General features: G+C 33.1%; 1 protein-coding gene across 1 annotated transcript in view; it reads left to right on the forward strand.

Annotated features, from left to right (window-relative positions):
* The window catches only part of pxb (putative Hedgehog signaling attenuator pxb), a 443,477-nt gene that overhangs the window by 239,836 nt on the left and 189,386 nt on the right, over nucleotides 1-14,255 (forward strand). The window contains exon 3 of the mRNA XM_081730272.1: nucleotides 12,939-13,051. Within this exon, the coding sequence (XP_081586398.1) occupies nucleotides 12,939-13,051 (113 nt within the window). The remainder of the gene's footprint in view (nucleotides 1-12,938; nucleotides 13,052-14,255) is intronic.

The following is a 14,255-nucleotide window of genomic DNA, read 5'->3' on the forward strand; positions in this document are numbered from 1 at the left end:
AACGACTCGTCCAATTAAAAAAAAAAATCCTTCACTCTAGATTGAAAACATCATATTTGGAGACGGTTTCCACTCTTACATTTTGTTGTAACTTTGCTAATAATAGAGTTACCCTATCTCAGGGGACTTTTGTGATACTCTGTATAATTGAAATTAACCTAAAGAAAATTCACGAGTTTCGTAGACAACACTAGTTTATTCGCGTCTTAGATCTCGGAACACTCTACTAGTGTTGCGTGATTCATAGTATAAAAATTATAAGCTGATAAAGTGATTGTACAAATACCTTAAAGAGTATTTATCAACGTTTGTGCGCATACACTGAAGAGTATTTATCAACGTTTGTACAAATATAATGAAGAGTATTTATCAACATTTGTACGAATACAATAAATAATATTTATCAACATTTGTACGAATACAATAAATAATATTTATCAATGTTTGTACGAATACAATAAATAATATTTATCAACATTTGTACGAATACAACAAGTAATATTTATCAATGTTTGTACGAATACAATAAATATTTATCAACATTTGTACGAGTACAATAAATAATATTTATCAACGTTTGTACGAATACAATGAAGATTATTTATCAGCGTAAGTACGAATGCAATGAAGAGTATTTATTAACGTTTAAAGATATGCAAGTCATTACGCAATGTAATCCAATAATAAATATAGTTTAACTATTGTAATATCATACTCTTCATGGACCTCTCGTAACGCAAAAGGATTCTGATATTAAAAAATCAGGGCATGAATGTTTTGTACATAAATTTACAATACGAGACTAGAAAAGTTAGACGAGACTTCTACAAAATGTACGAGACACGACGAGAAAACTCGTCTCTTAGACAACACTACAGAGAATTACTACGTTAAGATTTTAAGTAATTTTAATTACCTAAAGAGGACAAAAATTTAGAAATACACAGTGTATGTAAAAATATTATTCGTGGAACGTTTCTTTCAGCTTTCCATTCTATCTGTTTTATTATCTTCACATTTTAGGTATTCTATGCGGGATGGCATTCTGAATTATATCAGATGTCTTTTTAGGGCAGATGGTAGTGTCCTGTTAATAGCACAGGAAATTCTATGGGCTTCTTTGCACCTCTCACCCGGAATGTGTCACTCATCTTATTCTGTGACATTATACACCTGTGGGTGCGATGGGATGGTCTATATCATGTTGAGAGACATCGAGCACGTGGCTTGCGTAGGCCTTCTGAGTAAATCACCTCTCTCTCTCTCCTCACTTTATTTTCATCTGACGGGTTCTTTTTTTACGCCTCAAACCCCAGCAGATAACATCACAACGCATAACAGTGTCATTCCACTCATGGAAGCAATAAGAATCAAAATTTAGGAAGGTGAAAGGTGCTTAAACGTTTATAAATACTGCATATCCTTAAATCCGTTTGGAAGAAACAAATTTTTAAAAAATGTAAAAAAGGTTTCCTTCCTGTATATTTAACAAGTTGATTTAAGAATTCACTATATTTACTCGAATATAAGTACCCTCTTTTCTTTTTTCACAATGTAGGACTAAAATTCAGGAGCGGCACTTATACCTAGGTAAGTGCATAATCCGTTTTTGAACAAATGGTAGAAGTACCGGTAGGTTCTTTTAATTTGTTTTTCTTAAGGTTGTTTTATTGCTACTGCCTATTGGGCTAATACTTTATTTTTGCGACAAATATATGTAACAATACAGGGAAGTTTTATCACATTTTTCAGAAAAGATGGCAGAATTACTGCGGTAACTTTATCTGGAAAATACGTCTAACAAGTCACTCCTTTTAAAGTTAATAATGAATTGTTAGTTGTGTGAATCCATTTAAAGTACTAAACGTCTATTGGAAATCCATTTAAATTACTGAATGACTATTGGAAATACTTAAAGTAATAAACGTCCATTGGAAATTTATTTAAAGTTCTGGACGTCTATTGAGTTCTGGACCCAGCATTTAGAGTACTGAATATCTATCGAAAATCCGTTTAACATATTTAGAGTGTACTGCATGTTCATTAAAAGTATTGAAATTCTACTGAAAATTCTTCTAAAGTACTAAATTCCATTGGAATTCCATTGAAAGTATTGTATTTCTATAGGAAATCCGTATAAAATATCGTATGTCTATTAAAAATACGTTAAAAGTACGGGGCGTCTATTGTAAATCAGTTTAAAGTCCTAAATATCTATTGGGAATTTATTCAAAATACTGAACTGCAAGGGAAATATGTTTAAAATACTGAACATCTACTCGATATTCATTGTAAGTATTGAACCTATATTGAAAACTCCTTTAAGTTCTGAAGGATCATGGATTGCAAGCGCATTTAAAGTATCGGACAATTATTGGAATTGGAAATTCATTTAAAGTACTAAATTCTATTGGAAATTAATTTAAAGTACTGAATGTCTATTGGAAATCTATTTAAATTACTGAACGGTCTTTGGAAATCCATTTAAAGTACTGAGCGTCTACTGAAAACCCATTAAAGGCACTGAAAGTCTATTAAAAACTCATTTAAAATGCTGAATGTCTATTCGATATCCATTTGAAGTATCGAACGTCTATTGATATAGCATTAAAGTTACTGATAGATATTATGGAACCAAATCGTGATCAAATATAGGTATAAACTATTTTATTACATTTCTTGAAAAATTCTTTTAATGCCTCTTTTCAATATATAAACTATGTTCCAGTAAAACATTTAAAATCGCAGCTTAAAAAAATAATAAAAACTAACACAAGACGAACTACATTAAACATTAAAAAGATATCACCATATTAAATTTCATTTGTCCCAAAAATAACAGACTATATCCTCGTTGGTGCTACACTATGATCGGTAATTAAATTTGCCTTCCCAACATGAGCATCTATTGGAAATCCGTTTAAAGTACTAATTATCTTTTGGAAATTTATTTAAAGTACTGAACGTATCGATCGAATTCAGTACTGAACATCCATTGAAAATTAAATTTGTTCAATATGCATTGAAAGTGTAAAACTTCTATTTGAATTTCATTTTAAAATACTGTACTGAACGGCTACTATGTTTTCATTTAAAAATACTAAATATCTGTTGAATATCCATTCAACGTGCTACTCTACGTTGTTAGTTACCATGCTTTAGGCATGGAATAGTAAAAGAAGGAATATAAGAAAGTGGAAGCGAGGTGATAGGGAGAAGGAATAAAATAAAAAAAAGAAGAAGAAGAACTGATTCTTTTGAATCGATGCAATTTCATTCTATTGCTAGAAATTACTTCCTTCTTCGAGATATTTCAATAGTAGAAAACCTTCTCCATTTGATTGCTCCCAGCAACAAATAACAAGCAATAAGCCTTCGCTATAACTGCCTTCTTCCACCCCCACCGCGTCTCATTTCGCTCGATTTCATTGGTCTTTACTACTACAACTGCTTTCTTTCAATTTCTTTTCTTTATATTTGCTGTGCTCTTCAATGAGTTTCTTTTTTAATATTACCGAGATGCGAGCTATTTTGCAGATACCTTTTTTTTTTTTTTTTTTAGTCTTCCTCTTCCTTTATATACTGTAGTTCGTATTTTGGATTTGAAAATGTTAATATGTCTACCATTGAAAAAGAACTATTGAGAAAATCTAGTTTAGCATTAAAATTTTGTCGCTTAACTTGTTGCGAATTACAAGTCGAATGTTATATCTATCCATTCTCCCTTTTCGTATTGTAATGGAAGTAATTTGCTACATATTGCATTTTTTTTTAAAAAAAAGTAAAATAAAATAAGGGTAGGATGAGTTCTAAAGGAGCCCATGGAGTGAGTAACTCTTGAATTATTGCATCCAGCAAACGATAAGGGCGTTGATTTGATAATGTTAAAATTCAAGTATAGAAGGGCTATGAGATATTTACAATGAAGTTTGTGTCGTGCATTGGCTACCGTCGGATCTATTGAAAAGTGATCAACTTGGAGAACTGAGTAGATTTTGAGTTTAACGTTCTGTTCAGCAACGAGGCTATAGAAGACATGGGTCCATTGATTAATGTGGAATCCGAACCACATGAGCTCCCGCCAGGAATTGAACCCGGGTCTCCCACGTTAAAGGCCCGTACGCTGACTGCTTAGCCACGAAGGAGCTCCAAACTTGGAGAAGTGTCTAACTTAAAAAAAAATGAAATAAAAAAAACTATTGTGGATTGTAACATATAAATTTTGAAAGAAGAAATTAATTACTGCCTGCTAATTAGTAGTTGTATTTTTATAAGTAATCAGGGGGTAAAAGTGACGGGGAATGTGGAAAGACGTCGTTCCCCCACTTTCAAACATATCTATGGCGTTCTTCCACTTCATAGAAACTTACAATGGGCTAAGATAGGCACGGGGGATGGTGTGACGTCATCCGTCCCGCTACCTTTTCAGAACTACTTTTATCACTGTAAGTAATGTTCAATAAAAATTATTTCTACAATGTAGAAATGGTCCATATAAAAAATACTTGTTTTAGTTTGTCATTCTTGCATTATGATTTAAGGTTAGTGTACAGGGACAAGCTTTGCCGATAGATGTCACTACAGTCTTCGAATCTCCCCTATGTATTTTTTACCTTTCACGAAAATTTACAATTTCTCTTACAAAATTCAACCTAGAGACTTCAAATTTTTAGAGAAGGAACTTCATAACCTATTAAAGGGAACAATCCGTGTCGATTTTTTATTTAGAATTTTCTTCATTGTTGAAACAGTTCCATTGTTAAAGGTTTGGATATCCATTTCAACAATCAAGCCATTTCAACAATGAAGAAAATTTTAAATAAAAAATCGGCACGGATTATTGCCTTCAATAGATTATGAAGCTTCTTTTCTAAAAATTTGAAGTCTGTAGGTTGAAATTTGTAAGAGAAATCGTGAATTTTCGTGAAAGGTAAAAAATACATGGGAGAGATGTGAAGACTGTAGTGTCATCTATCAGCAAAACTTGTCCCTTTAAACCAACCTTAAATGCGGCTCAGTAACAGAGTGTTTCCTCTAGTTCAAGAGGTCCCTGGTTCGATTTCGGTTCATCTGAATTTGAGGTGAACTGGTATTACCCTATTTCCACCCATATCATCACTTCATTATTTTTTTCATATAATAATTAAATTTTCGTAGTCATCTTTTCCTTTAGCCTACAAGACGTAATTGTGGGACGTATGTAAAACTGAAGTAAATGACCGTATTTCATTTTTTTTCGAATACTATTATTTAAATGGGATGATTTCAACATGCAAACACCACGGCATGTTCTTTAATCATTTTCCCTTTATCTACGACTAAAGATATAAACAAAATGTTCAATAGAAGGAAATAGTTTGAAATATCCTTGCTGCCTCCTATAATTCCAAAGTCCTATAATTCCAAACAGCTATCATTTATCCTGTTAAGAGTCTTCATCCCGGCGAAATTAAAATACCGCTAATTTTACAGTAATTATGTGATATCTTCAAATAGATAAAAGATAATTGAAATATGGAACAAGAGCGCCCTAGACAATATTATTTTGCGTGAGGTACCGTTATCACAAGTCACCTAGTGGCTTTCCATTTTCAGCTGTTTAGAAACGCGAAAATAAATGCCGATTTTCAAAATGGCTCGAAATCGAAAGCAGATAAGTGAGTCGTGATAACGGTTTCTCAAGTAAAATGATATTGTCTAGGGCGCTCTTGTTCCACATTTCGATTATCTTTTATCTATGTAAAGATATCACATAATTACTGTAAAATTCGCGGTATTTTAATTTCGCCGGGATGAAGACTCTTAATGGATTTTGACCACCAAACAGTGAGAAGAAATTATGTTATTATTATTATTTTCTTTATGTGTTTACACTTTACTGGGGATAATGTGCACTGACCGAGGATCGAACCAAAGACCCCACTCACTAGAGGTAAGCACTCTACCACTGAGTCACCGTCCGCCTCCATTCTCGGCTGTAGAATAACACCCATTTGATACTATATAAATGTAGTGTCGTGTATTATTGGAGCCCTCCCAGCAAAAAAATTCTGGGTGCGTGCCTGCAGCAGACGCATTGTTTGGAACCGAAAATGTGCATTTTAGATCCTTGCACTTAGGTTGAGAGCAGAAGTGACGATATTACTTGACTCATTAATAATAATAATAATAATAATAATAATAATAATAATAATAATAATAATAATAATAATAATAATAATAATAATAATAATGGAAGTGACTGTGACTAAATAACTCTTGAACCACTGGACCGATCTCTATCAAATTTGGGGTGGTGGTGGCTCAGTAGTAAAGCGCTCACCTCTGATGCTTGGGGTCCCGGGTTCGATCCCAGCTCCCGCCAAATGAACTTTGTGGTGGACAAACACCATGCTCGTGGGTTTTCTCTGGGTTCTCCCGTTTCCTCCCACTTTCTTCATTCCACCATTTCTCTCATTATCACCGTCTTCTTTAGCCTAACTGGCATAACTGTGAGACGTAAAATTCAAAGATTTCATTTCATTTTTTAAAATTAAATTTTCAACATAGATGAGGTTCGAGCCTAGGATGAATCTTCTCATTTCATTTTGATAGTGCAGCTTATATATAAATGATTGAAAATTATTAATAAGAACAGTGACACCTCCGGCAATGTTTAAATCCAAATTAGCCTGAGGGGGATTGGTGACGTAAAAATAATCGAAAATGACTGATATTAGTGTCGAATTCATAGCGTTTGGATTCCTAAGTTAATTCGTAACAGTGTTGGTGCCTTTTCTGACCAAAATGAAATGTATTCTGCCCGTGCGAAGAAAGGATATTCTGTTATTATTATTATTATTATTATTATTATTATTATTATTATTATTATTATTATTATTATTATTATTATTATTATTATTATTATTATTATTATTATTATTATTATTATATACTACATTCAAACTAAAATTATCAGAGACAGATTAATTATACGTTTGATTCGTATCCTTTGTTACGGCATATAAATAATATAAAATTAACGCAACTTTGAGAATGAGACAATGCAAAAATATGTACAAATTTACAAAACCACATATAGTGTAGTTATTTTTGTTTTTACCGTAAAAAAGACACAATAACAGCGGCTAGAATAATGTGAACACATAAAAAAAATAAAGAACAATTCACATATGTTTGGTGTACACACACTGTATATATATATATATATATATATATATATATATGTAACATATATTAGAAATGTTTACGTTCTAACTAATAAAAAATACATTATCATGGTGAATTTATATATGAAAAAAAAACTGGAACCACAATATTGTAGTTGTAGATAACATTCAATGTAACGTAATGTTTTTTTGTTTTTTTTTTAACGTAAAGTATTCTCGACTTGTACATATGGACCAGAGTTTATGTCGTATGTCACGTCCATAGATTTCCCTCCTTTTTTTTTTTCATATGCTGCTTTCAGCGTTGATTAAAATGGTAATTCTGGGCGGCATGGTGCTCTCGATAACACACTTTTCAGAAAGGGCGGCTTGAATGAATGCACAGTGTACATTATATATATATATATATATATATATATATATATATATATATATATATATATATATATATATATATATATATAGAGAGAGAGAGAGAGAGAGAGAGAGAGAAATTGGAGGACAGAACAAAAGCAGGACACTATTGTTAGGCGCCAATTTCATTCAGTGTTTGTATTTATACGAATATCTAGGGCATACGCACTGGTATACGCAAATAGAACATACAAGCGTAATGTATTACCACATGGTTCAACTTTATGTTTTGATTCTTGTTTTTGGGAGGGAATATTTATATGTATGGATCGGCGTCGGCGGTTCGGTAAGGTTTTTTTTTTTTTTTTTTTTTTTGAATTCAGCGATTATATTTTTACACTCCTCTACATGCATACCACATATACGTCTGTCTCGTAGTGTATAGAGTAAGTTAAAAAAAAAAAGGATCATTGTTCCATTGCCATAATATGTATTTGCATAGCAAAAGCCACAATCACAATAGAACATACTGTAGGTAACTAACATAAGGGGAAAAAAACTACATACATTTTTCCCTATAGTTACTTTCATTTACCATAGACAATACATAACTCAAACACATTTCATTTTTTTTATTATTATTCTTATTTTAGCAAATCTTTTCGTGACTAATGAAAGGTTTGTATAAACAATATGTGTCTGAAAACACACATGCTGTGTGTAATTTTAAAAAGGAAAACTTTTGTTGATGATAATTTTTCCTCACTAGTTCTGGAGAAATTATTTTTCACAATTCTATCCTATCTATGCGTGCCTCGCGGGAAAATTAAGTCTTCATATTTTTACGAGGTGTGATCAAAAAATACGGTGAATAATTTTATTAGAAACAAAGTAATAAGCTTGGATGGAATTTGATTTCAGTGAATAATTTTATTAGAAACAAAGTAATAAGCTTACATGGAATTGGATTTAAGTGAATAATTTTATTAAAAACAAAGTAATAAGCTTACATGGAATTTGATTTAAGTGAATAATTTTATTAGAAACAAAGTAATAGGCTTACATGGAATTTGATTTAAGTGAATAATTTTATTAGAAACAAAGTAATAAGCTTGCATGGAGTTTGATTTCAGTGAATAATTTTATTAGAAACAAAGTAATAGGCTTACATGGAATTTGATTTAAGTGAATAATTTTATTAGAACAAAGTAATAAGCTTACAATGAATTTGATTTAATCTCCTTCAAAGTACTGTCCTTGGCTAGCAACGAACTTATCCCAGCGTTGAATCCATGAGTTGAAGCATTTCTGGAAGGCTTCTTTCAGAAGGGCGTTCAGCTACTTTGTCGTAGGTCTCTCACTAGGGAAGGTCACGTGGTGTTACTCTGACTTCATATTGATACTATGCTCAATCGACTCGTCTAATCTTATATATCAAACAATTACGCAAACGGAGAAATCCTCGATGGCAAGTGTATTTGAATTACGAACGTAAGAAGTTCAAAATTGAACCTATTTTGCAGAAAGTTCGAAGCAACCATTTCTTCAGGTAAAGAGATTGCGGGGTTTTCTTCCGTTTCCAGCACAGTAACGAGGCCAAAACATACGAAGTTTGCACAAGATAATTACACTTATTGGGGGAGGGGAAGAAGAGTAATAATGGTGTCTTACAACTTGCAAATTGCCTCCTGCTTGACATACCGGGTCGATAAGCTAATAAAATGTATAAGCTGCCGCTATTCGACTGTATTGTCATTCTAATAGCCCTTTCCTATATGGCCACCTTCACTGAAATTATCAGTTCAGTGCTGCTCGCTCACCTGTCAATACCTTCTTCCGAGATCGCCATGGGCTACGGAGACTTCCTCTAATAATTACTCCTGAGACTACCATGAGCTACGGGGTATAAATCTTTAAAACCAGTGGCGGATCCAGGATATGATCCAGGGAGGGGCATAACCATATTTTGCCGCTTTATCCAGTGTAAAACATTATTGAAGCCCATTTTATCCAGTGTATACCTGAGCGTCAGGGAGGGGCTATAGCCCCTATACCCCCCTTGGATCCGCGCCTGTTTAAAACCATCTCCTGATGCTGCTATGAGCGAAGGAGATATCATTTAATGCTTATCCCCGGGGCTGCTATGAGCTCAAGAGTAACCCAGGCCCGCAACTAGAGGGGGCTAGGGTGGGCCTGGCCCCTAAACGTTTCGTGGCCCCTCCAGACCTCAACACAAAAAACACAACTTAGAAATGTGTAAGAGAATTTTTAATTACTTGGCCCCCCTAACATATATCCATGGCCCGCAAACCTCTGTGGCTGGTTGCGGGTCTGGTATAACCGATCCCCATCTGAGGTCGCTAAGACAATTATCCTTTATTCTGAAGCTACATCATGTGCTGAGTAACTTCGAATTTATTAACTTTGTATATATATATATATATATATATATATATATATATATATATATATATATATATATATATATAAGACATTCATTTTATAATAAAATGATGAAAGGTTGGAATTCCGTATACGTTATTTAGACTCTACCTACAGAACATTGGAATATTAAAAAAAAAAGATTAAAAGGTTAAAATAGTTAAAAAAAACCATTAAAATAATGCTTTTATTAAATACCTTAAAAAGGGGAAGATTCTGTTTTTTGATGAGCACGAGGGATATCATAAGAATTTTGCTACGAGAGAACTGATATTTTTGATGCTGTGAATTTCACAAAATAATATTTTCTGTTCTTACGCTTACTGTAAGTAACTGTAATCAATACGCGCCATCAACATCAGAAGAGTAACATATTTTATACAGTTTACATATTAAGAAAGTACCTTTTCGTCATATAATTCACTAAAATTCCTTTCGTGTTGTCAGAAAAAAGAAAAGAGGGGAGACAAGATTATGAAAACATGAAAACATCTTGATTCACAAAGAGAAGAGAGATTGTATATATATATATATATATATATATATATATATATATATATATATATATATATATATATGTGTGTGTGTGTGTGTGTGTGTGTGTGTAATACATATTAAAATTAATGAGAGGAGCAATAAAGCGAAGATACTTCTCAAAATATGGAATGTTGCTTGACGATTTGGGTTCTTTCATTCGGTGGAGAGATGCTCTCAAAGAGTTTCATTATTTGATATACGAAAGAAAGACTGGAGGCAAAAATGCCAGTCATTTGTGGAATTTCTAGAAACACACGAAAGAAATGGCTAGCCTTAACTTAATATCTTTTCTTCTTTCTGCGATTTATCCCTCCCTCTCTTCCAGTTTGCTGAAGAACTCAAAGTCTCAAATTCTTCCAGCAATAAATTCCGAACGATCCCGCACACACAGATCACAGCCATATAGACTTCTGTCTATATACCCATTGAACAGCCTTGAAACGGGCGCCGTCGAGGATCTTGATAGATTGACTGTGGTTTCCAAGATCAAGAGAGGTCGCCTGGTGTCAGGTAAACCACAAACAAGAAGGACCCATCAGCGTCCTCAACGCTGGAATTTCAGTATATACCTTCCTACCGCCATCTCCGTAGTGAGTGAATCTCTTTTTCGATAGAGTTGGCTGATATCTCTTTGTCTTCTTAAGTTTCCAATTCTTTCTGTCAGGCCAAGGATGAGATTGAAATTTGACACCAAGTATCCGTGGTCACTCTCTTTACAGACATAATTCGTTGTCGGCAGCATTTAACTTCAGACTGAGAATGTTTAGTTGAACTGGAAAGCTAGACGAAGATTTCAAATTACAAATAGTTTGACTTCCAGTTGAAACTACATTAAAAAGAACTGACTTACTTTTTAGTATGAGTTCTACTGGCTTTCGCGTTCCACTGCTTGACTCTTTTATTTGGTTTCCATGCTGTATCACTGATTACATGGCATTGTGGTTATATCATGTGTTTGTTGTTTTGTTCCGTTTCCAGTGTTGTGGCGGCGAAATTAAAATACCGCTAATTTTACAGTAATTATGAGATATCTTCAAATAGATTTTGAAAATAGGCATTTATTTTCGCGTTTCTAAACAGCTGAAAACGGAAAGCCACTAGGTGACTTGTGATAACGGTACCTCCTGCAAAATACTATTGTCTAGGGCGTTCTTGTTCCATATTTCAATTATCTTTTATCTATTTGAAGATATCACATAATTACTGTAAAATTAGCGGTATTTTAATTTCGCCGGGATGAAGACTCTTAAGTGGTGTTGATTGTTCAATTGAAGCGCCTTGTATCAAAAGCCGCCAAATATATATATATATATATATATATATATATATATATATATATATATATATATATATATATTACCAAAATTGAGTTTCGTTATATTTTTGAGCCAAAGAAATTCCGTGGAAACAGAATATTGTTTAAAAGCTTAATATATCATACTAAAAAAAAGAAACTAGTTCAAATATGAGAATTTGTAAGCGTGTATATGGATTCACGCGTTTCACTTCACGTTTTGCGGGATTACTCGAAACTAAGCGAAATGGATGTAGCGGATTTTGATACTAGGCGCCTCAATTAATGTTTATATAGTTATGTTTAAATACAAATGGTAGTACAGATAAGTCTGAATTAGTGTCGAAATATTTCAAACATAGCTTTTATACGATTTACCGGAAATTTGCCTTGATCCATAGATTTTGGGGTAGTTCTGGAACTGGGGGGCCAAAATGAGATAAAAAAAGTACCATGCTTACAGGAGTAATGAGTTAATGTTACGTAAGGGTAATTACTAGCATAAACTAACTTAACCTGAACTAACCTAATCTAACCTTACCTAGCTTAATAAACTATCAAAAGCACAGAAAATATGGGAAGAAATTACGAATTTTAAGTATAGAATTCTGGCCCCCCAAATCCAAAAATCCTAACCTAACTCAATGTAAACTAATCCAAACTAACCAAAACTCACCTAACCTAACCTTCATCATCAAAAAGTACAGAAAATATAGCAAGAAAACATGAAATTTAAGCAAAATATTCTGCAAAATAGGCACTTTCGATTAAGCCACATTATTACAGATTTGGTTATGTTTTGCGTGCATATTGTGATCCTTTTTTTTTTTTTTTTTTTTTGTAATGCAATTATTCTTTCGTCCTCAATATCATAATGATACAAATACTGTGATTTGCTCGCGTTCGGTAATTTTGAAGATCAAGAAGCGCAAGGCTAATCACCTGTACTGTGCCTTGTAGTACAAAGTGCTTTTGATTGCTCTGTTAACGTTTAGTTTGAATCAATGTTCAAATACTTAAAGTGAAATAATTTTACTTTTCTTTTCTTAAACTAAATTATTACAGACTTAAGTAGCATTTTGTACCGATTAAATTCTTTGTTTCTTTATGTACTGATTCAATTGTCTCTGTCTTTGTTTCAGGTGATAGATGCGGAATACCACAGCAGTCCGGCTATTCCGTCAATAGCTGTAATTGTAGTGTGTTCCGTATTACTTCTTGTGATGGTGCTTATTGCGTCTGTTCTAGTCTGGAAGTAAGTACCAAAAGCATGTTTCCTTCTTTTTTTCTTACCTGGGATTTGTTCAAAACAAGCCATAACCACCCATGCAGTTCAATTTAAAAAAAGAAAAAAATAAATCCAGAAGAAATTTATAATATTTCGCTCAACCCTATTGACCTTCGTCAGAGAAGTTTCGGCCTGTAGAATTAGTGAAATATTTTTTTTTTATTGTTTTCACCAGATATTCAAAACAAACCATAACTTTTCATGCAGTTCCATAAAAAAAAAAAAAAAAAAAAAAAAATCCAGAAGAAATTTATAATATTTCGGTCAACCCTATTGGCCTTCATCAGAGGAGTAAGAGACAGTTATATATACACTATATATATATTACAGTTATATGTATATACTACTAAAATTTCAAAATACAACACTATTAAATGAATTTCTTTTTCTTTTCAAGACTTTTCTCACTGGTTCTGAAATTTGAGTGTTTTAGAATTGTATCATAATAAACTGTGAATCCAAATTTCTTGCCTATAAGAAAAGACCTGAAAGTATTAATGGTATTTTGTATGTACATACTACTTGGTTCACTTTAAACAAATATATTCTTTATTACCTTCAAGGTATTGATCATATATATATTTTTTGTTTTTAATAGAAAGAAGCGTAATGGAGTTCTCTATCAGCCATTTTCTTTAATTTAACGCTTCGCAATTATGCTTCCGAGGCTAAGGGATGATCAAATGGACGATAATGGTGAAATGAAGAAAGTGGGAGGAAGGGAAGAACCCCGAGAAAACCCACGCACAAGTGTTTGTCCATCACAAAGTCTACTTGGCGAGGATCGAACCACGGGACCCCACGCACCAGAAATGAGCTCTCTGCCACTGAGCCATTGCGGCTCCTATGAAGCAAAATTTATTACTTCAAAACAGTTAATGTACTACAATATGCGTATATTCTTTGAAGAGATACGGTATTGTCTGCAGTAAATTAAGGTGGAACCAAGAATTGGAACCGTTCACCCCTCTTCCGCCAAAGAAAAATGATGAAAAGCCGAAGCAAATTGGGTATCAACCCGCAAAATCCCTCTTCATAAACTGCCACGTGGCTAAGGAAATAGAAAAGAAAAAGTATTATGTAACAAAATTGAGATATTTGGAATTTTTCGGTCCATCAATCGCTTTATTTAATATTGGTGTACTTTTGTGGCAGAAATATGTTTTTTCAC

This window comes from Thermobia domestica, chromosome 11, assembly GCF_964235325.1.
Source record: "Thermobia domestica chromosome 11, izTheDome1.hap1.1, whole genome shotgun sequence".
NCBI classification, from domain to species: domain Eukaryota; kingdom Metazoa; phylum Arthropoda; class Insecta; order Zygentoma; family Lepismatidae; genus Thermobia; species Thermobia domestica.